Raw genomic sequence first — 21,950 nt, 5'->3', positions numbered from 1 at the left:
AAGCACCATAATTTTCTTTGTGTACTGTTTTGAACCCATTGTGCCCCCATCTTTGCCCTACATCCCTGTCCTTCATGTTCCCTTATATCCCTAACAATGATCTTTATTGTGAAAGAGAATCGCAATCAAAGCTCTAATCCACCAGGAAACAATGAATTATTTCTTCTCCTCAAACAATCCAATGTTTCAACCAACTCTTTTACGGTTAAATTTCAATGCTTCAACTATTGATTCGGGATTGATTGATTTAATAATAATTATTAAAAATTATAAATCGATTCAACCGTAAATTTATTCCGAGTGGAGACTCATCTTTGATTAGATGTCTCAACTGAAATAATGGCCGACAACCTCATTCACCCTGTTTTGTTTTGTTTCTTTTTTCCACTTTGACATGGTATATTAAATGAGGTCATTTAAGAATTACCATGTATGCATGTATATATATACATATATTGTCTTGGATTGGATTGGATTATATGTGAAAATTGCAGGAAATGGAGGCTGTTGTAAAGACAAGTGTGCAACCCATTCTCTGCAAAAAGAGAGGCAGCAAGGCAGAGGGGCAATCATACATTTGACACAGTGACCTAAATAAAGATGACATAAAGTTTATAAGGTAAATTCGATGTTTAGAAAAGCCATTTGTTACGGTTGGACTGCAACAATACCCTTTCATTGCATAAAACCAAGTTTTGCTTTTATCACTGTATATTTAATTCAATAAAAATCAATCGTGGAAATTAACACAAAATCCAAGTGTCGTAGTTTAGGAATAGTAAAAAGAATAGATAAAAGGCAATGATAGAAGGTAATGAGAAGATTGAAGTTTGAAGAAAGACAAGTGTGATGTCTTAGTTAAGGCAAGTGAAGGAGGTCCCATTATCAATCACAGAAGTCACGTGTTCACACTTGTACCCAAGTAATCTCTAATCTTCTCTCTCTCTCCATTTTCCTTCCTTTCTTTTTCCCTACATTAGGTTTTATGCAATGGGAAAAAGGAAAAGGTCTCCTTTTATCATGCTCAAGTTTAAATTTTAATACCTTTGTCTGATATTAGTAGGTCAAAATTGATAGTATTTTAGTTGTTATTATTAAAGTGGTGATATAGATTTTATTATTATTCGATCAATTAGGATTATATGAAAATCTAATTAATTATATTTAATCAATAATAAATTTATTTTATTTTTAATATATATATCATCAGTTTAATGGCAATAAGTCATAATAGTTTGAATTTGGATGAAAATAAAAAGCTAAATTATATCAAATTAAAATAGAGGGATTACATTCAAAATTTCAATATAGTATAGGGATTAAAAATAGAATTAGACAGAAAAAAGTTAATTAAGCTTCTGCATTTCCCCTTAATTAGAACACTCTTTTGCCATTGCTTTGCTACTTTACAGTGAGTGGCACACACTCTTTTAAATCACAGATCCAAAGCTTTCCACTTCTTGGATTCTTTCTCTCTCTCTCTACTGTCCCGAGAAAATTCAGCTTCCCAGGAAAATAAAAACCTCTCTTCTTTGCAAGAAACCCCCGCCCTTCATTCCCAGGATTGCCTTCTTGGCAAGAAATCAATCGTCTTTTCTTGATTCTATGAAAACCCAGTTTTTTTTATACACTTTTCAAAAAGCTTCTTTTTTCTTTTTAATAATCAATGGTATCAAAATAGTTCCTTTTTTTTTTCTTTCTCCCTTGAATCCAAGAAAAACCCAGTTTTTTTTATTATAATATATTATTTATTGAAAAGTTTTTTTCTGGAGGGGTTAATTCAATGGCTTCAAGAGAAGTATCAACAATGATAAAACAAGGGTTTATTTCAGACCCAACACTCTCTTTGTCTTTCTCTCCATCAAGAACAACTCTCTCATCAAGACCCTATTCTCCTTCCTCATCTCCTCCTCCTCCTCCTCCTCCTCCTCCTCCTCCTCCTCCAACAGAGTCAGCTCGGCCGAGTCACAACAACCCGACGCTCTTCGAGATGATGTCAGAGGAAGCCCTCCGTGGGTCCAAAACCATTGAAGAATCTCGGAAAAAGACCCAACGCCGAGTTGCTAAGTTCCTAACTGAGCTCAAAGCCTATAGCTTCAAGAACGGGGGGCTAGGATTAAGTGATGTTAAGCTGACCGTAGTGTCAAGAGATGGGTATAGGGTGGCAATGGATGTGCATAGGAGGGTTTTGTCTGAGAAAAGCAGGTTCTTTGCTGAAAAGTTGAGTCAAAGGAGAGAGAAAGGAGTGTCTCACACAGTGGAAATCAGTGAATGTGATGATGTTGAGGTTTATGTTGAAACTGTTGTTTTGATGTATTGTGATGATCTAAAGAAGAGGTTGATTGGTGAAAATGTTACCAAAGTCTTGGCTTTGCTTAAGGTATATAGTTACTTCCTTTTTTTAATCCTAAATTCTAATTAATTTTTTTCTTTCACTGCAAGTTTTTCTTTTTTTAGTTCATATCTTCATGCAATGTTTAGCCAATTAGGAATTTTGGGGTTTCTTTAATGTATAAAAAAATATATTTAGTTTGATTTAGTTCATGCAAAATCCTTTGAGCGTTTGCTTGCTGCTTAAGTTTTTTTGAATCTATGGAAAAATTTTATTATAGACAGGTTTGAAATGGATGTCTGTTTTCTTGGCCAAACTTTTCCTTGAAATTGAAGCAAAAGTGAATTGTACAGTACAGAAGAAAAGAAATTTATATATACATACATAGGTATATATATCACGTGCCTAACCACTTCTTAACTATGTCTAAGGCATGTTTAGGTTCTTTGATCTACCAAATATTAACCACAAAAGGATCTTTGCTTTGGTTGTTATATCTGCAATATATATACAAACATATGCATACATACATAGAGAGAGAGTACAAAAGAAAAGCTCTGTAATTTATATATTTCATGTGTTTGTCATGTGCCTAACCACTTTACTATGGCAAAGGCATGTTTGGGTTCTTTGATGAATCAAATATCAACCACAAGAGGATCTTTTCTTTGGCTATATCTACCACGTTGCTTATATTATTGCCATTTATGCACTATATATTTATACAAGTTTGCATTCGTTCTTATTTGTGTTTAAGTGAAGGCATTTGTAATGTTAGTGTTTGTTGTTTTGTAGGTTTCTGCGGCCATTATGTTTGATGCAGGGATTAGTTCTTGCTTGGAGTATTTGGAAGCTGTTCCGTGGTCTGAGGATGAAGAGGAAAAAGTTGTATCTCATCTCAGCCAACTTGAGCTTGATGGGTCGATGACTGAAGTTCTTCAGAGAGTATCATCTGAACCATCTACTTCTGCAAGATCGGATGGCATCCTCTTGAACCTTCTTAGTGGTGTTCTTCAAGCCAAGGATGATAAAGCACGTCGAGAAATGAAGACCCTTTTTTCACGGTTACTTAGAGAAGATTCATTTGATGATGACAATCGGTTTGATGTCTCGAAAGACACTCTTTATCATCTCTGTCACAGATGTCTCAGTTCTCTTGTTCTCTGCTTATCTGAAGCTATGGCAATTGACGGTAGTAGGCGAGATCGAGGAGTTTTAATGGCTGAAATAGCTCGAGAAGCTGACAATTTGCAGTGGATCGTTGATATTCTAATAGAAAAGAGAATGGCAAACGACTTTGTGAAGTTGTGGGCAGATCAAAGGGAACTTGCAGAGCTTCATTCAAAGATCCCTACCATGTATCGGCACGGAATCAGTAGGATCACCGCTCAACTATGTATTGCGATAGGTAGAGGAAACATCTTGGTAGGTAAAGAAAGCCGGTTCTCGCTGCTGGCGACATGGTTGGAAGCACTTTATGATGATTTTGGGTGGATGAGAAGTGCATCTAAATCGGTAGACAAGAAACTAGTAGAAGATGGATTGAGCCACACAATTCTTACGCTATCTATGAGGCAACAACAGGCTATTTTGCTGAAGTGGTTCGACCGGTTTCTGAATAAAGGGGATGATTGTCCCAATATCCAGAGAGCATTTGAAGTTTGGTGGAGAAGGGCTTTCATTAGACAATACACTGATGCGGAGGACAGTTCCCAGTTGCAAATAACTGTCTGCAGCTACCCAAGTTGAAACAAGCCGAATGGTGTATCCCCATATCAACTGATATTCTTTTTTCTTTTTTTTTTTGTAATTTGTCAGCCTTTCCTTTTTATCACCACATTTTTATTTTTGTCTTTGTTTTGTTTCCCTTTTGGACCAAATGAGAGTTTTTGCTCCAACTAAAACAACGTTTATCTTCTATTGATGGGTAGGACCTCCAGCTGAGGTCCTCTACTTGTAGATACACCTGTCAATTGAGCAGGTTGATTAATTTTGAGGTTATTCAATTTAGGTTTAAATTTTTCAAAGTTCAATTTATTTTTGGTTTGAATTATTTGGATTTAAGAGTAAAGTTTTTCGAGTTAAGTCGAATTTTTTTATCAATCAGATTTAATTGACAACCTCCAACGTCAACCAATTTTAATCAAAGACATGAAGTTGAGAGCAGCAGGATATATAAACAGGTTAGATTAATATAGTTAAATGAATGAATCTTTATAAGAGTCTGTTCCTATTTAACATTGTGCAAATTCAAATTTGTGAAGGAAATATCTATAAAGCTACAGTGAATTACTAATTACATAGCTAGAGAAAAGAAAAAGAAATCAATCCATGTTTCATTGGAGAAATTGCTATGTTGAACAGCATATGGAAAGTACCACACCGAGGTGTGCTCCTCAAGATAAAACAGGATCCGCTCCGTATTGAAGCAGAGGAAGGGGATCAACTCTGCAAATAAGGAAAAGCAAATGGTTAACTAGAACTTTTGGAAAACATTGGGCATTAAGAAGTATCATCCTCTCTAATGCAACATTATGTGACCCAATTTTAGAAAAACTGGTACCCATTTAGGGTTGCCCCAAAGAACACGTGATTCCAAACATGCAAACAGCAGATTATAGCTGGTTATTCAAACCCCATTAGGGGAGTTAAGATGGCTGCCGCATTAAACCAACAAGACTAGCAAGTTTACTTGCGAGGTTAATAATATTAGAGGTCAAAAACAGATCTGTACTGATTATAGCTGGTTCATGAAGAGGGATGGATGCTCAAACAATCTCAGAGAAAGCAGCAACAGATACTCCTATCCATTCTTTTTAGGTAAAACAGGGAAGTAAATTGGGGATTACATTAGGAGTTGTATGGTTACAAAAGAACCGTAATGTGGAAATAATCAGTAGATTAGTTCCCATCAGCAGGACATACTTAAAAAAAAAAAGGTTTTCAGGCACAGCAACACGAAATCCTTGAAACACATCTATTGTTAACTACACCAAAAAGTAATTTAAATAATCAGCACTGACCAGAGGTCAGACGCCTTTTATATTTACTTCATCAATCCAATAATTCAAATTACCAGACACAGGAGCTTAATTTTATAATATTTTATTTTATTATTTCAGTTCATTTTATAATATTTAGTTTTATTTTGTACAGCTGAGATCATTAGTTTTCTTTTAAGAATTATGTCTGGGGTTAAGAGTAAAACTTTATTTGCAAAAAAGTCTAGTAACTTCGCTTGCAAGAAGGTTTATTATAAATATACTGTAACAGATTTATAGACATAATATTATTTTCTTTGAATTATTATGAAGAAACTAGAAGTTCTAGAGATACAGCTTTTCTTTTGATTGATGTTTTCTTCTTTAAACCTCATCAATTTTGGTATTAGAGCCTAATTAGATCTTAAGGTTTTCTTTTAAGCCATGGTTCAATATGTTAGAGACTGAGAAAGAAGAAATTGGAATAAAAAAGCAGAAATGGCTGCATTGTGATGTGCAATTAAAGAATTGTTGTGTTATTTATGCTTGGCTATGACAAGATTAAGTGGGAACCTAGATGGAGATTTGGAATGTGCACACAACCAGTATGACATATCAAAAGGTAGTTTGTTGATAAATCTGATTTTTGTGAGGAACAAAACCCCTTTCATAATGCTAGATCCGCAAATTGTGTGATACAAATTGTTTTTGGGGTTTGTAATCTCTGCTAATGGCATTAAACCAAATATGGAGAAGGTTCGTGCCATTAGAGAATGTCCTACACCACAAATTTTAAAGATGTTCGAAGCTTTCATAAGTTGGCTTCATTTTATAGGTGGTTTATTGAGAAATTCAGCACTGTTATGAGTCCTATTACCAAATTTTTGAAGATGGACAGCTTTAAATGGCCAAAATCAGCCCCAAAAGCCTTTGAAATGGTTAATTTTTTTATGACAGAAGCACTTGTTCCTGCATTTCCAGATTTTGAGAAGTTATTCGTCATCAAATGTGATGCATCTCATGTAGGAATTAGGACTGTTCTCAGCAAGGAAGGAAGGCCTATAGAATTTTTTAGTGAGAAGCTATATGCTTTGGTAAGGCTTGTTCAACATTAGGAGCATTACTTGGCTTATTGAGAATTTCTGGTTCACTCATATCATTAAGCATTCGAGTTTTTGAGTTCAAAAAAGAGACTCAAGGACTGTCATGCTAAGTGGAGTTTCTACCTTAAGTGTGTTTAATTTCTCAATGAAATGCAAAACCAATGAGACAAATATCATGACAAATGCACTTAGTAAACGATCTTCAATACTAATGGCAATAAGTGTTGAGGTGATGGGTTTTGAAGAATTGAGGAATCAATATAAAACTAACTGATGATTTGAACTTATAATTTCTGAATACGAAGGGTCAACTAAACATAAAGAATTGCCTTATCGGTTACATGATGGGTATGGATTTAGAGGCAATCGTTTGTGCATAAGGGAAGGTTCTTTACGCAAACAAATTATGAAGGAACTTCATAGAAATTGCTGGGGAGGGAACTTTGGAAGAGGTAAGACCATTAAATTAGTAGCGAATCGATATTTTTGGCCAAGAATGCACAAGAATGTGGACAGGTTTGATAAAAGGTGTCCTAGTCAATTTGGCCTCAGTACTTCAACAAATACACGGTTATACACTCCCTACCTACGCCAGAAGTGCCATGGGCTCATTTGAGCATGGATTGTGTCTTGGCATTACCAAAGACAACAAAGGGTTATGATCAATCTTTGTTGTGGTCTGTGAAGCATCAACAAGCGGAAACCCCCTCATACTATGTGTACTGATGTCCGATGCAGACACACCGTCAACACAGCCAGATACATACAAGACATGCCTTGACATGCTGTGAAAAAATTTTAAATCAAACATGGTCTGGACTACGATCAAGACATCCGTGTCAAAAAAGGGACATAGAGAAAATGATTGATTTTCCCTGAAATTCCTTTTCAAAAACGAAAAATGAAAATAAACATGGCTAGAAGAGAGACGATGACGGAAGAATGAAAGACAATAAATAAGGAAGAAAGGGGAAAACATGGGGAAATGTGAATCGTGTATGGGGAATAAGGAAATGTGGGAACAGGTTTGGGAATCTAGATACATTGAAAAATGAGTTTTGCGAAGTCAAAAGTTAAACATTTGTGGGAACCATTATTTTTTATTGTTATTATATATTGTTTTTAAAATTTTCAATTAAACAAATGTTATGATAAGGACAATTTTTTTTAGTTAAATTTACTTATTTGATTAAAATTTATTATTTTATTGTTATTATATATTTTTTAAATGAAACATTATTGTTATCAAATATTTTTTATAAAATGTTTTATATTGCAATATCCTACCGTATCAGTATCCTAATTTTTTAATAATTGTTGTGCTGCCATGGATTGTGTCGTACCATATTACATATCTGTGTTCATGCTTCATAGGTTGTCTTGATCTTTTTTCGAAGATGGTGCATTTCAATCCTTGTTCTTAAACTTCTGATGCTACTCATATTGCTTAGTTGTTTTTCAAGGAAGAGATAAGACTACATGGCGTTCCTACATGTATAGTTTCTGATGAAGATGTCAAAACTGTAGGACATTTTGAGGACTTTGTGGAAGAAAATGAGAACCCAATTGAAATTTTCAGCACTAGTCATCAACTGGATGCGCAAATAGAGGCAGTTACCCGAAGTTCAGAAAACATGCTTAGGTGTTTTGGTGGGAATCATGTCAAGAGTTGGGGATTTGGTTATCCCTCAAGCTGAGTTCACATACAACAACTCCACAGATAGAACAATTAAGAAGACACCTTTTAAAGCTTCTTATGGAAATAAACTCCGGCATGGCTTGATTTAGTTCCTTTTCCACTTGAAACTAGGGTGAGTGATGATGGAGAAGCTTTTGCTTTGAGAGTAATGCTAATGAAGCTAAGATTAAGGGGTCTGAAGAGGGAGACCCAGTTCTAGTAAATTTGAGGCAAGAAAGGTTTTGAAAAGGCACTTATCACAAGTTGAAGTCAAAGAGGTTTGGGCCATGAAGAAACTATGCTCTAATGCTTATGCAATCAAGTTGCTTACAGATTTGCATATCAGCCCTAATGTTTCTGACTTGTATTCTTTTGAGGGTTTCAATGGGAATGTTGCTGAAATTTTAGACCAGACGCAGATAAGATTGAGGTTATTGAAGATCTCTTGAATGCTAAAGAGGTGAGGTCTAGAAGGGGTAATATAATAGGAGTTTTTTGGTGAAATGGTTACACAAACCAGCAAGTGAAAGTACTTGGATCACGGAAGAAGAGCTGTAAAGAGTGGATCCAGAAATTTTTGCTGAAGTGGTGAAAGTTTTCTTAGTGGAGTCTGAGTTCTCCAAGCTGGTAAGAAAGATGCAGGAGCTTAATTTTATTATTTCAGCTTATTTTATAATATTTAGTTTAAGTATTAAATATATCTTGGACAGCTAAGATTATTAATTTTCTTGAGGGTTAAGTCCAGGGTTAAAAGTAAAACTTCATCCGCTAGAAAGTCCATGCAAGAAAGTCTATTATAAATATGCAGCAACAGATTTACAGCCATAATATTATTGTTTTCTTTGAATTATTATAAAGAAACTAGGGGTTTTTTTAAAACCCTAAGTTCTCTAACGTTCCGACTTTTATCCAACACATTTTACAGTCCTAATTCTTTTGATTTCTGCGTGTTTTCTTCCTCAAATTGCATTACTACTTCACTAGAGAATCTAACTTGTTGATGGTTGCCCAGAGAATACCGTAAACAAATAATAGTGCAATAAAACAGAATATTAGAAAATGTGTTGCATGCTTACCTCTGCATAACTTTGAGTATTCCAGTGCCTAATTGCATCGGGATGCCCATGATGATGCACTCGGTAACCCCCTCAATTTTGTCATCCCTCCCATTAACAGAAGCATTAAAAAGGTGATCACCTGTCTTCTCAAATGAAGCCAGCATCAATATACTTTTGTCCATTTTTTGGATTCCAAATCTTGTGATGCCAAGAACTTCCCCCTGATGCAATAATAATCTAAATGCCGTTATACATTGTCCTGGAAATTTGAATGTAATCTAAATATTCATTTATAGAAAGAAAAATGGAAAAGAAACACTACTGTTCTTTAATTGCTAAGTAGGAGGCAATCTGTGTAAGCAAAAAAACCAACCCTAAATGTCATCACGTCTCCTAGAAGCATCATATGGCGTATGTCTATGCTCATTCCATGACTTGCCATAGTTGCTGCTATCTCATTGATTATGCATGATCTTGCAGCTTCAATTCCCAATATCTGCAGCATTTCCATAACATGGTTACTCATTGTCTTCCGTCCATCAATTCCTTCAACACCCATAACAGTTTGGAGTCCCATGCTGAAAATGTACATGATATTTGTAACAGTTAGGAAGGCGCTCTTACAAGGTAGAAATGGTGCAATAATTTTTGAGAAAACAGTATGCATTACAAGCAAGACATGTTTGAAGAACTATTCATCAACATGCTAAATTCCATTTTTCTGCCGTCATCTCCTTCCACACTCTTTCATTTTGCTACAGGAATTTATTGTTCCTGCCCTGAACTCAGATTATAAAGCCTCTATAACACAGCCAGAATGACATTCTATTCTAAGTTGGTACATCACCAGATTCAAATGATATTCTCTTCATTTTGCTAGTGGAATTCAGCTCCATCAGGTAATTATAAAGTATTCCACATGTAGCAGCTCACTGTTGCAGCCTGTCTTCCAACCAGAAGAAATGTGATTTTCTTCATTGTCGTTCGACAAGCTTTTGAGCTGCATTCTTTTCTTCCCTCAGTGCCCTTGTCCTAGTAATTCATTTTTTTGTTATCTAGTTTTTCCAGCAGACTTGTCCACTTTTTTTGAGTAGGAAAAAAAACTAATCCCCACCCTTCCCGATGGGTAGGAGATAGACAAGGTTGCAATTAGGAAAGAAATAAAACTTAGACATAATCACCAAAATAAGTTAGAATTGATTTCTCTCCACTTTCTCCAAAATATACTATTTTACAACACAAGTTGCAGGTTTAAGGCACATCTGAAACCACTTCGAAGAGAAAAACAGGGATATAAGTTTTAAATCAAACTAACCCTTCTACAAACAACTGGTAAAGCTTTTTCGCTTCTTTGTTCTGACTTGTATTGTCTTTTTTCTTCTCAGCAATAACAACACGTTCAACAGTTTTTATGCCCTATCATCCAAGAAACATTGAAAACACTGAAATAAGCACACATATACTCTGAACTTTTCCAATCACGAAGATAATCTGAAGCCTCACCTTTACCACAACCAGTGGAAGCAGATTTTTAAGAGAATGAAGTTCAAAATGAATTCTACTTCTATCAGCTGGAGGAACTACTTCCAACTTTTTAACATCCAAAACCTTCACATGCTGCAGCGTAACATAACAGGAGAAGTTAACAATCCAGAGTGTCAGTCAAGGCCATAAATAGGAAATCTGACCTGCTCCTTTAGTTTCAGCTTCGGTGTTTGCAAAATTGATTCTTTCACAACATTTGCATCTATATGCAATTGTGCGTCTTGGATTCTTTCCATGTCAAGGGAGATTACAACTGATGCTAATCTTGAAGTCATTACAATCTTGATGCTCTTAGCAACCTGCATGATAAGAAGAAAGTCAACTACAGAAACAATCAACCCATAGGAGAACAAGTAGACAAAACAAATAGCATTTTTTTTTATGAGAGCATAAGAAACCAAATCCCACAGGCAACAGCTAAAGTCCAAGAACTGAGACTTCCATAAACGTATAATTAAATATGCCTGAGGCTCTGAGAAGAATAAATTAAGTTAAAGCTGCTGTTACAAGATCAGACAACATATACATTAAGATCCAACTGATTAATAAATATTAAGAAGCTATAAAATCAAGAAAGATGGAAAATGAGATAACTACAGTTTCAACAGATTATTTCATACCTGTCCTAAAACAGTTTTCTCAATTCGACCTTTTACCATCCGTGCAACGTTCACATTACTATCAAACTCAAGTTCTGCAGTAATTATGGGAGTGCTAATTTTTTTGGCTGCATTAATGATTTCTTTGATACGAGGAACTCCTTGTGTAATATCTAAAACAGAGCTGAGGAATCATACTGAAAATGTGTTCAAGGACATAGTAATTAATAATTGGGATTTCGGGTTAATGAAATTAATGAAATCAATGAAATCCTTTAAAGGATACTCATGCTTGCAACTCCAGCAAAGTGAAATGTCTTCAATGTCATCTGTGTTCCAGGTTCACCAATACTCTGAGCTCCAATAGCTCCAATGGCGGTTCCAGCTTCAATTACTTTTGAGCGATAACGACCAATGCAAATTCTGATGAAAACCTAAAGTATTGTAAAAGACTATCATCAGAGGCAACTGCTTTTTTTAAGCATGAAAAGAAGGCTGGAGTATAGAAGCATTTAGATAAAGGAGCATATGATATCAATCACAGGATATTACTCTCCATCAGATGATTATAACCCTTTCCTAACTCCTTTTAAAGATGAAGAGTTAAAGGTGCAAATTGCCATGAAGATTTTGAAGGTTAATTCGGGAAAATAAAATAATTCTAGATATCAGAATATTGATTTTGGGACATTTAAATATGAAAAAGTGCTCATTCGTAATGGTACAGGAAGTACATGCATGTCTCACGGGCCACAGACACATGTATGAACATGTGAACTGTCAAAATTTTCATGCTCATGCACGCATAAATTACTCTACCAATTTTCCTAAGTCTTTTAAGTCCATGCAAAATTTTTAAAATCATGACACTTTGGCATAAGGAAACTCAAGCAACAGAAAAAGGAAGATGTATGAGGCAGTTATTACGTAATGGCAATAGTTACCTCCAACTGCCTGTCAGTGATACCACATATTTTATGGCTAACATCCTCAAGTATCTCACTCTTCTGTGCAGAATTGCTAACCAACTGCATCACTCTCTTTAGTTCATTCTTCTGACCTTCAAGGAACCCTTTCAGAGATTTTTTGAAGGCTTCAGAGCAAACCCCATCTGGATCATGTTTGACTACCTGCTCTTCTAACATTTGTGGTATAGCATCAGCAGGTAAGTATTTCTGATCAACTGGAGGACAGGTAGCCTGTAGGTGGACATCAACAACATAATGTCAAGTTCATCTATCCTACCTATTACAAAATTTACAAAACCTGCTGAGAGGGACAGGGTTCCACACCTTTACTTTCATTAGTAATCTATCAAAATTCAAAGGAAATCCACTTTTTCCCTCCATAGATGCAGGATCCATGCCATCATCCCCATAAATAAATTGCACTATGCATCCACTTGCATTGCGACAAGTGTTATCATAATGAATGCTCAAGTCCTCCAATGCTTTGATCAGTCTGCGAGACATGTATCCTGTCTCAGCTGTTTTTACCTACAATAGGCAAAAGGTACCAACAGCAATGTTTATTTGAGCCCCAACCATTTTCCTTTCAATCAACTTGAATCTAATTCAGCCCTTCACATGTATGCATATCATAACAGTAATGTACCGCAACAATTCCATAAAAAATTCTGCGTGCCCCCAACATATGTCTTGAATGGAAATTAAAACGGACTTGCGGTAGATATGATGCAGAATAGAACAATTCAAAAGTTGCTGCAGTTTATTACTTGTAACGGTGATAAGATAAACTTTCTAAACAAGGTCAACAAATGCCAAAAAGAAAGACAGATCCAATCAATTTAAAGCAAGTACAAGTCCCAAAACTGAAAATACATAATAGCAAAAGGTTCTCTTTTATTGGTAATAAATCAGTCTAGTAGTCCCAACGAGTGACTGTCCACATTATCAGTCCATGCTGAAATTACGATACCAAAATTTAAGAGAGATATATATTTTTTATTACTTTACATTTACAACAAAGGTCAATTTATAAAAGAAAACTGACACAAACAACAACAACAACAACAAAAAAAAAAAAAACCTAAACTTTAACATTTTATTATTTCCATCCAAAAAGGCAGTGAACCACTGATTTGCACCCAAATAAGCCCTTCACCTTTAATATATACCTAAATAATCCCTTATCATTAATCAATCTTTCAATTGACATAATTATTGGGCACAAATCAAAGAGACATGGGCTTATTTGGATACGATAAAAATATAGTGCTTCCTAGGAAAAGTGGAATAATCCAGGAGCATTTTTAATATCTCAGCCTAAAAGACATCCTAAGTGATTGTCTACTTCTAGCAGTGGATCAAAATTTTGGGGAACTGGACTAAATTTAGGGATAGAGGAAGCAAAGCACAACATCAGGTTGCAAAAGTAGCAAATATGACCACACCAGATGAAACATAAACAAGCAAACACCCATGTGTACTAACAGTCTACCATCTGTAACTACAGTAAAACAGATTCCATCACAACTTCAAAGGACAACAAAATGAAAAATGAGATCATTCATACAGCTGTATCCACAAGGCCTTCTCGCCCACCCATCGTGTGAAAGAAAAACTCTGTAGCTGTCAAACCGCTGTAGAATGAATTTGCAACAAAGCCTTTAGCCTGCAAAAATCACAAAATTGTACGGCCAGAACTTTGTCAGATTCCATCAAATCCCCTGAACTTTTTTCAAAAAGGTGCAAGACAGACTGTATCATGAATAAAAGATTTTTCAGTTGTCATCAAAATTTTCCATAGAGGTGATGAAAGAAAATTAGAATGCTTACCTCTTAAACGAAAATGTTATTTCTAGCATTTTCAGCTATTCTTTTAAATTTTAGCAACTCAGTATACCTTTACTGTTCAGAGCCATAAAAAAGCAGTAGTATGTAATCTATGGCAAATAAAACATGCACCCCATAAAGAAATAACCATCTCTGATAAAAAAAAGACCATAACATGATAAGGGATCATCTTCCAACTACCAGATTCCGCTACCATGCAATCCTGTAAACATTTTGAACATTTTATACGATAGAAAACAACTATAAGAGATACTTGCCCTGCAACTACAATGCCTGAAGCCCTAGCTACCCCAACTAGCTTACTTTCATTAATAAAAGCCTTAACAATTCCTTCAGCAAGATTCATAAAGTAATCATATACTATTCCTTACCAAGAATCATAAAGTAGCAATTTACTAGCCTACTAACTTAAAGAGAACAAAAATAGTCAACTCTTATAAAATCTATGCTACTTAGAAAGTTAGAAAACAACTATAAAGTATTGCAGAAAATTAGAAACTAGGCACAACGCACAACAAGACTCAATTTCTAAAATAAAATTACATGAGATACTTGTTTCTCTACACTAGTGTCAAATGGTATGATAGCTCTCTAAACATAGATAGACTGGATTTGCTTCAAAGTGTAAATCACTATGATAGGACTTGTTCATACCAACAAAGATTGCACAAAAAATAATACTTGCTGAAAGTATAAAATCTCCTTCCTTGTTTATTTGACAGACAACTAAAATCTAAAAGCTTAGGCTTTAGCCCCAATAAAATAAAGTATTTAGATATCAAGAGCTAAATAAATATAAAATAAACTTACCGCTGGTGTTTTTGATCCTCTATGAAAATGAGGAAGGCTACGATCTATAAATCCATTAGGAGCACGACGTCCCCCAACTGACTGCTGACCAACACATGCAATCATTTGACTTATATTTATAGCAGAACCCTTGGAACCACATTGCGACATGATCAGTGGACTGTTTCTCCAATGTAGTTCTCTCATGCATACCTGTTTCAAAGCAATTCTCATAAGCCATAAACAAAATAGTCTTCAGATAATATCATCATTCCGGAAACAAATACATGGTTCCAACTATATGGAACATGATATGAACTTGAAAGATTTAAGGAAATGAAAGTATTCTAGTAGCACCTAATTATTACATTCAAACAGAAATGCTACAACATAGCTCCAATCCTTACCTTCCCCGTTTCATCCCGAATTTTATTCAATACTTCAGTTATATTAGCTTCTAGTGTTTGAGCAGCATCACAACCCGGTTTAAGCTGTAGCTTCCCCTCATTAAACATCTGTATCTGTTCATCACATTTTTTATAATTTCCTGAAAGTGTTACTCCTTTCGCATCATTCAAACGTTTTCCCGGTTGGACATCATCAATTCCAATCGAAAAGCCATGATTCCCTATCCAACGAGCACTGCATAGAAGCACATGAAGAGGAGAGAAAGAGAGCACAAGCAACATATGAGCTATAATTTCTTTAAACACATTGGAATAAATCGAAAAGGGGAAAGAGAGATTCTTCAGAAACAATAACATGTATTATTAATGAGACTACTACAAACAATATGAAATCCATGTTATAATATTCTAGACAAAGAGTTGAAAGAAATGTTTTCAGAAAAGAATGGCAAGTCATGAACTTGCTCTCACAAAAACACAAAGCACTTGGAGTCATACAAGCAACCAAAATGTTCACATTTGAACCTAAGAACCAATGACAGAAAAAATTTCGCACTTAAAATCTTGGGCCATATGGTTACCTCATCTTAGCTAGCCGATTCATGCAGGTAGCAGCAGCATGGGCATTGTAGTCTCTGAGAAGAATAGAATACAGTCCATCCTTGTTTCCATTTCCTGGATTCATGTTGGAGGATATAAGAAATTGAGAATATCATAACTAAAGCCAAAGAGAAGACTTCAACTTACTGTGAATTTTGCAACCTAATATAAACCCATAATAGGAAGGGGACTCATAAACAGGTTAATACCATGTCTAGCCTAAAGCAATTTGTTATAAACCTAAGTTCGCCCCATTAATTAATGCTGTAAACCAATGACACTTATTTTAAATATTTCATACAGAAGGTAATCACAGGAAACCACGAAACAGCAGAAGAAAGTAAAAAAGGGTAGATTAGAACTAGCTCTGCAACACCAATGAGCAGCTACAAGTGTGTGCAACAGGCTTCCTTAAGGTTTAGGAACAATGAAATTGTGGCAAATGGGGAGTAATAATAGCTCGTAGAGTGCAAAGTCCAAATGAAAATATACTGTAAAGAATGACTAACAAGAAGTATATTCTCCTCATTTTACCCTACAAAAAGTAGGTCTAAACTTTTATCACTAATCCTCTCAACATACCAAATCAAATTACCACACAACAGATCTTGTCTCACCCTAAAAAGACTAGATGCAGTTGGAATTCATCAAGTCTCATCATTATTAAATTAATCTAAGAGGTGTTTCAACAATACACTTTTCCATGAATCAATGGAGAATCAAACAAATAAGAATCATACAAAAAACAACACAACAATTGATTTGAAAAATTTAAAAAAAAAAACAGTATACATAGTAAAAATTAAGAAATAAAGCAAGACTCACCTAAAGTAGCCTTCCCTAATTGCCCACATATAAGTTCACTATTCCGAATATAGACAAATCCATCATTAGGGCACATTGTTTCTACTTCTATTTCTTTATCACCAATCCTTTTGGCGATCTTCCTTGAGTAGTTTCTCTCCTTAACGGTAAGATTCAAGTAAACTCTCACACTTGCATGTGGCCGTAATAGAACATTGAACAATTGCTTACCGGTCCAAAGCTCTACAGGCTATGTCACAAAGACTAAAGTCAATAATAAATAGAATAACATATAGGCAAAAAAGTACTAAAAAGGACATTAGATTTTACCTTAAGTAATGTTGGAGTGGGCAAATCTATAAGATCCATTGCATCACCCATGTAGGAACATATCAGAGAAAAAGTTGCACGGTCATAAAAGGTATCTCTCCTAGTAATAAGGAAGGAAGATGTTAAAAAATCTTGAGTGGAAGCAACCAAAACTTCTCCATTTTTTGGCGTGCACAAATTATTTTGCACCTAGATACAAGCACAATATGTCAGATGAAGAAATTTCCAGATTTATCTAAAATAACAGGAAAAAGTGCTAAGCAGCAGTTCTAGGGTTTAGGGGTTTATATCTCAATACATTTCATATCAAACCATTAGCATTACTGCTATATTGTGGTTCAAAATTTAGGAAAAATGTTAAAGATAAAAAATTCACACCCATTTGAAAAGTTGGGGGAATTATAAAAACAAAGTGCACATGAAAAACCCACAGGTACAATTTTAAAGATGGTATAACATTAAAGAATTTACCCCCATCAACATGAGTGCCTCTGTCCGAGCCTCTTCTGTTTGTGGGACATGCATGTTCATTTCATCACCATCAAAATCAGCATTATATGGGTTACAAACAGATTCATTGAATCGTAACGTTCTCCACGGCATTATTCTTGCCTGCATTCATGGAATGAAAAATATGATCAAGCAACAGCTTGGATAAAGAGAAAAAAGTACGACTGCATACTGCAATTTAGTATGTCCCCAACTAGTAATTACCCTATGGCACATGATAGACATTCTATGCAAGCTTGGCTGTCTATTGAATAGAACGATATCTCCATCTTCTAAATGGCGGTCAACAATACAACCAAACTTTAGTTCATCAGCAAGACGCTTTCTATAATCACCTATCAAGAGCCTGTAAAATTAAACAGTAATCCCACGTCATTGGCAAAGAAACGATTCTGAATATCAAAATAAGGATAAAAGTAAGAAGATGCAAGAGTGATGCACCTCGCAGAACCATCGGGATATCTGACCTTCACTGCACCAGGGTATTTGGATGGGCCATTACGAACACACTGCCTTAGCTTCTCTATATTGTGACTGGAAACACGTTCTGGATAACTTAAAATCCGAGCCATATGGATTGGAATAGCCACCTGAACAAGTACACCATCAGGGAACCAAGATCTCAAAATCCTAAAACTTGCTTAAACCTTACTAGGAACCAGACCTCAGTGATTTTCAGATTGGGGTCAGGTGATATAACAGTCCGACCAGTAAATTCAACACGTTTTCCAGATAAGTTCCCACGAAACCGTCCCTGCTTCCCTTTTAGGCGCTGAAGAAAGCCACTCAGTGGTCTTGCCGGTTGCATTTCAGTAGGAACACCACGAACATCGCTATTGATGTATTGTGCAACATCTACTTGAAGCAAATCCCAGCCATTCTAAAGTAAAATCTTCAACATGAGATAATGTAAATGATATTCAAAGAGAAAGAAAAAATATCTGCAACAGCCACATGCAATTTTATCACATCAACTCTGGCATTCAGCATTCCTGCTCTAACAAGAGACTTGAGAACATACCTCTTCTAGTCCTATATGGTCTTTTTATTATTGATCATTAAAGTATCTCTCCAGGCTTCATTTAAAAGCAACCTCATACTCTCACCAACAAAAACTGAAGCTAAAGAATTTACTAGTGATTGTGGTAGCATCAGCACTCGCTAACTTAGATAGCTTTAATCATGGTGGTATCCAAACAGTCTTGCATTTTTCTAAAACAACTTAATTGCACGCCTACCCCACTCCACACAACACCCTATATTGATCTCTCTTTTTCTGTGCTTTGACTTCTGGCAGTCAACTAAGGTTGTGGCATTTCTATATCAGAAAATCTCCATACAGCCATAAGAAAACAGCTAAAAGTGAGAGCAACAGCATGCCAAACTTAAAAATTTGAAGCTGTTCTATGCAAAGTACAAGATTAACAATAACACATGGGGTCAAGGAGATATCCAAACAAATAGGAGGTCCACTCAAGGTTATAGAGAAATACAGAGGAAAAAGATAGAAATTCAACTAAAGGGAATGAAAAGGCAATAGGCAATACAATATGAAAAACAAAATCAATCAGCATGACCAAATATGAATGATTGAGTACAATAATATCATTAATCATTCAAACAATCAAGAAATAGACACTTCAATATTTAAAGCTCAAGGCTTCCCTCTTCAAGGTGAGATGGTAGGTGAATAGAACTCTCTCATGTTGCGTATCCCAAGACCCAATCAACCTCCATAAATACAAATAATATAGTAATAATAGATTCAACAATGACCTAAATTCCTGCAGGTACATATTAGGTGCCAGGATGTATTTTCATACCAGACAATGAAATGCAGCATTTGAATCTACTAATTGCTGACGAAGGCTACTATTTGCCTGAATAATTCTTTTCAACCTCTCAGTAATGTCATTTTCATTGCTGCAACATGGAAAGAGGAGAATTGTAAAAATTATTATACTTTTATAACCTCTCCTACTAGCAACTAGCAGAGATAAACCTGATATCCACTAAACAAAATGGAGAATGCATAGTATAAAATAGAGTGAGATATTTTCTATTGGAACCTCTGCGACCCATCCACAGGGACTGAAGGTCGGATAGCTGTAGGTGGCACAGCAATATTCGTAATAATGAACTTCTCAGGTCTATCAGAAAGATAAAGCAATTCACAGTCCTGTGGACAATGAAATACAGAACATCTCGTGTTATTGAAAAAGCCAAGTGAAGAAAATTTATAAAAGAACAGAAAAGAAAATTTTCTTTATCTATTTATTTGTTTGTTTAACATGCTTGCTCCAACATGTGATAAGTGCAATGAAAAAAAGAAGGCATACGATTTACCACATCAGTCATCCTCTTAAAAAGAGAAAGGACTTTGACGGGGTTCAGAACAGAAGAAGTGTTGATGGACGACTTGGACTCTTTTGTGTGTGAAATGGCAGATTTCAATTCTTCCAAACTGTTGTCATTAACTTTTGAACGATCATGAAAAACCCCTATCATCTTTGGAGCCTTCTTCACTGTACCTAAAAACCATTAAAAGGAAAAGTAATTCCTACCTGGTTTCATTTCATACAATCATAAAACCCTATCTAGCAATTACCGAACTAGACAAACAATTAGCATATCCAGCTTAGAATCTCACATCAATTATCACAGTGCAGAAAGACACATTCAATGAGAACAGCAGAAAACGAACTAGACAAGCAAAATAACCTCAAGAAAACCCTATCTAGCAATTACTGTAACCAACACGAGCCTTTTTTTGTTTTTTACTCAAAAAGATGATGCACACATCATGTAAAAAATTATATTTAAGTACAAGAAAAATATAGAATCCAAACCATTTAGATATCCACATCTCGAGCACTTCACAGCTTTACCACCAGCCATAGCAGTACATTTCTTTACTACACTTTTCATTATCTCAGCCTTCTTTAATGGTTCAGTCTTTGGAGCTCTCATCTTTTTCAGATAATCTTTGGCTAATTTATCATCCAAAAGAATACGAGAACAAGACTGTAAACAGAAAACCGGGAATAAAAAAAGAAACATGGATCAAGACTGTGCTTCAGTTCAATTAAATCAAAATTTTTAAAAAAATTCAGGTCATGTTTATTAATTACCTTACAAATGCACTTTAAAATGTCTAAAATTGTACTTAAATACCCAACATTATAAACAGGGAGGACAAGAGGTAAGTATCCGTAATGCCCTGGACAGTCCCCGAAACTTCCATCGCAGGTTGCGCATTTGCCGGACTTATTTGGAGGACCCTTAAAACACCCATAAAGCAAAAAAGTAAAATCACAAACTTCACTAAAAAAAAAACCTAAATCACGTAAAAGAAATAATAAATTGATATAACAAAAGTACGTTTTGAGTACCATTCGAGGATCCAATAAGCCGCCTTCAATGGGGCGGCTTTGAAGATCATAGTAAACACCCTTATATACTTGAACTTCGGCAGCTTTGGCTATCTCTGAATCCGAAAACATAGAGAATTTGATGCTTTTACTGCATACATATCAATGGAATTATAAATAAAAAAAAGGCATGAGTAAATTCAAAATATAATTAAACACAAAACGAAAAAACAATAGAAAAAAAAACCGAGGGACTCACATTCTTCGTGGCCCGACATCTTCGATGTACGGCCGTTTTGTAAACACAATATCTTGTGATCTTTGCTGCATCTTCTTCAATCAACAACAAATAAATAAATAAAAAGTGAAACAATGGGGTTTTAGAGGACGGAAAAAGGGAGGGTTTTAGACTAAGTACTGGGGGAGTGGAAGAGGGAAAGGAACGGCCTTTATTTAGTTTTTTTTTTAATTTATTTGTTAATAAATTGATTTGTCAAACTGTTTCGGAAAATTAGGGTATCGCTCGAAAATTTAAATAAATAGGTTTAAATGCATTTAAACTCATGTCTTATTGTATTATATGAATATTTATACTAATTAAATTAGGAGTCATTCAATTATTTTTTAAAAGTTAAACTTAATATTAGAGTATTTAGTATTTTCTCAAAAAAATAGAAATATGTATATTTTGAAAAATTTAATATCTATTTTAAAAATAAAGGTAAAGTAAAATATATGCATTTAAATTATTTTAGAGTAATTAATTTTATAATATTTTAATAAAAATATAAGAAATATTATTATTTGGTTTAATTGACAAATTGGTACTTAAATTGCATCATTTTTCTATATTGGCACATAAAATTTTTTTATCACAAGTGGTATTTAAATTACTCTTTTTTTTAAGTTGATATCTCTGTCAATGAAACTGTTAATTAAATTGTTATATCTATTTTAAAAAAGGTCAACCCACAAATTAGCATATAAGTTAATCCTTCTTACCCAAATTGATATCTAAACTTTTTTT

At 34.9% G+C, this 21,950-nt stretch overlaps 2 protein-coding genes across 2 annotated transcripts; one reads left to right on the top strand and one right to left on the bottom strand.

Moving 5' to 3' along the window:
• Positions 1-1,288: 1,288 nt before the first annotated feature.
• LOC107950309 (BTB/POZ domain-containing protein At5g60050) lies at positions 1,289-4,350 on the top strand. The gene is made up of 2 exons (XM_016885128.2): positions 1,289-2,380; positions 3,128-4,350. Exons 1-2 carry the CDS (start codon positions 1,784-1,786, stop codon positions 4,079-4,081), a joined length of 1,551 nt encoding a protein of 516 aa, XP_016740617.2. The 5' UTR covers positions 1,289-1,783; the 3' UTR covers positions 4,082-4,350.
• A 154-nt stretch (positions 4,351-4,504) lies between these two features.
• LOC107950310 (DNA-directed RNA polymerase III subunit 1) lies at positions 4,505-21,422 on the bottom strand. Its single transcript, XM_016885129.2, has 27 exons — positions 21,183-21,422; positions 20,945-21,074; positions 20,684-20,833; positions 20,402-20,576; positions 19,899-20,083; positions 19,622-19,731; positions 19,376-19,475; positions 18,217-18,432; positions 17,994-18,142; positions 17,757-17,898; positions 17,514-17,654; positions 17,043-17,231; positions 16,734-16,962; positions 15,890-15,983; positions 15,309-15,543; positions 14,923-15,114; positions 13,832-13,930; positions 12,589-12,792; positions 12,241-12,495; positions 11,583-11,730; positions 11,318-11,469; positions 10,841-10,996; positions 10,656-10,769; positions 10,468-10,568; positions 9,526-9,730; positions 9,171-9,373; positions 4,505-4,780 (listed from the first exon to the last, which is right to left on the bottom strand). The coding sequence occupies exons 1-27, from the start codon at positions 21,251-21,253 to the stop codon at positions 4,729-4,731; spliced, it is 4,197 nt and encodes a 1,398-aa protein (XP_016740618.2). The 5' UTR covers positions 21,254-21,422; the 3' UTR covers positions 4,505-4,728.
• Positions 21,423-21,950: the final 528 nt, after the last annotated feature.

The sequence above is a fragment of the Gossypium hirsutum genome, chromosome D03, assembly GCF_007990345.1.
Source record: "Gossypium hirsutum isolate 1008001.06 chromosome D03, Gossypium_hirsutum_v2.1, whole genome shotgun sequence".
Lineage (NCBI taxonomy): Eukaryota > Viridiplantae > Streptophyta > Magnoliopsida > Malvales > Malvaceae > Gossypium > Gossypium hirsutum.
Note: the sequence above shows the minus strand (reverse complement) of the source record. Positions and strands in the feature narration are given on the sequence as shown.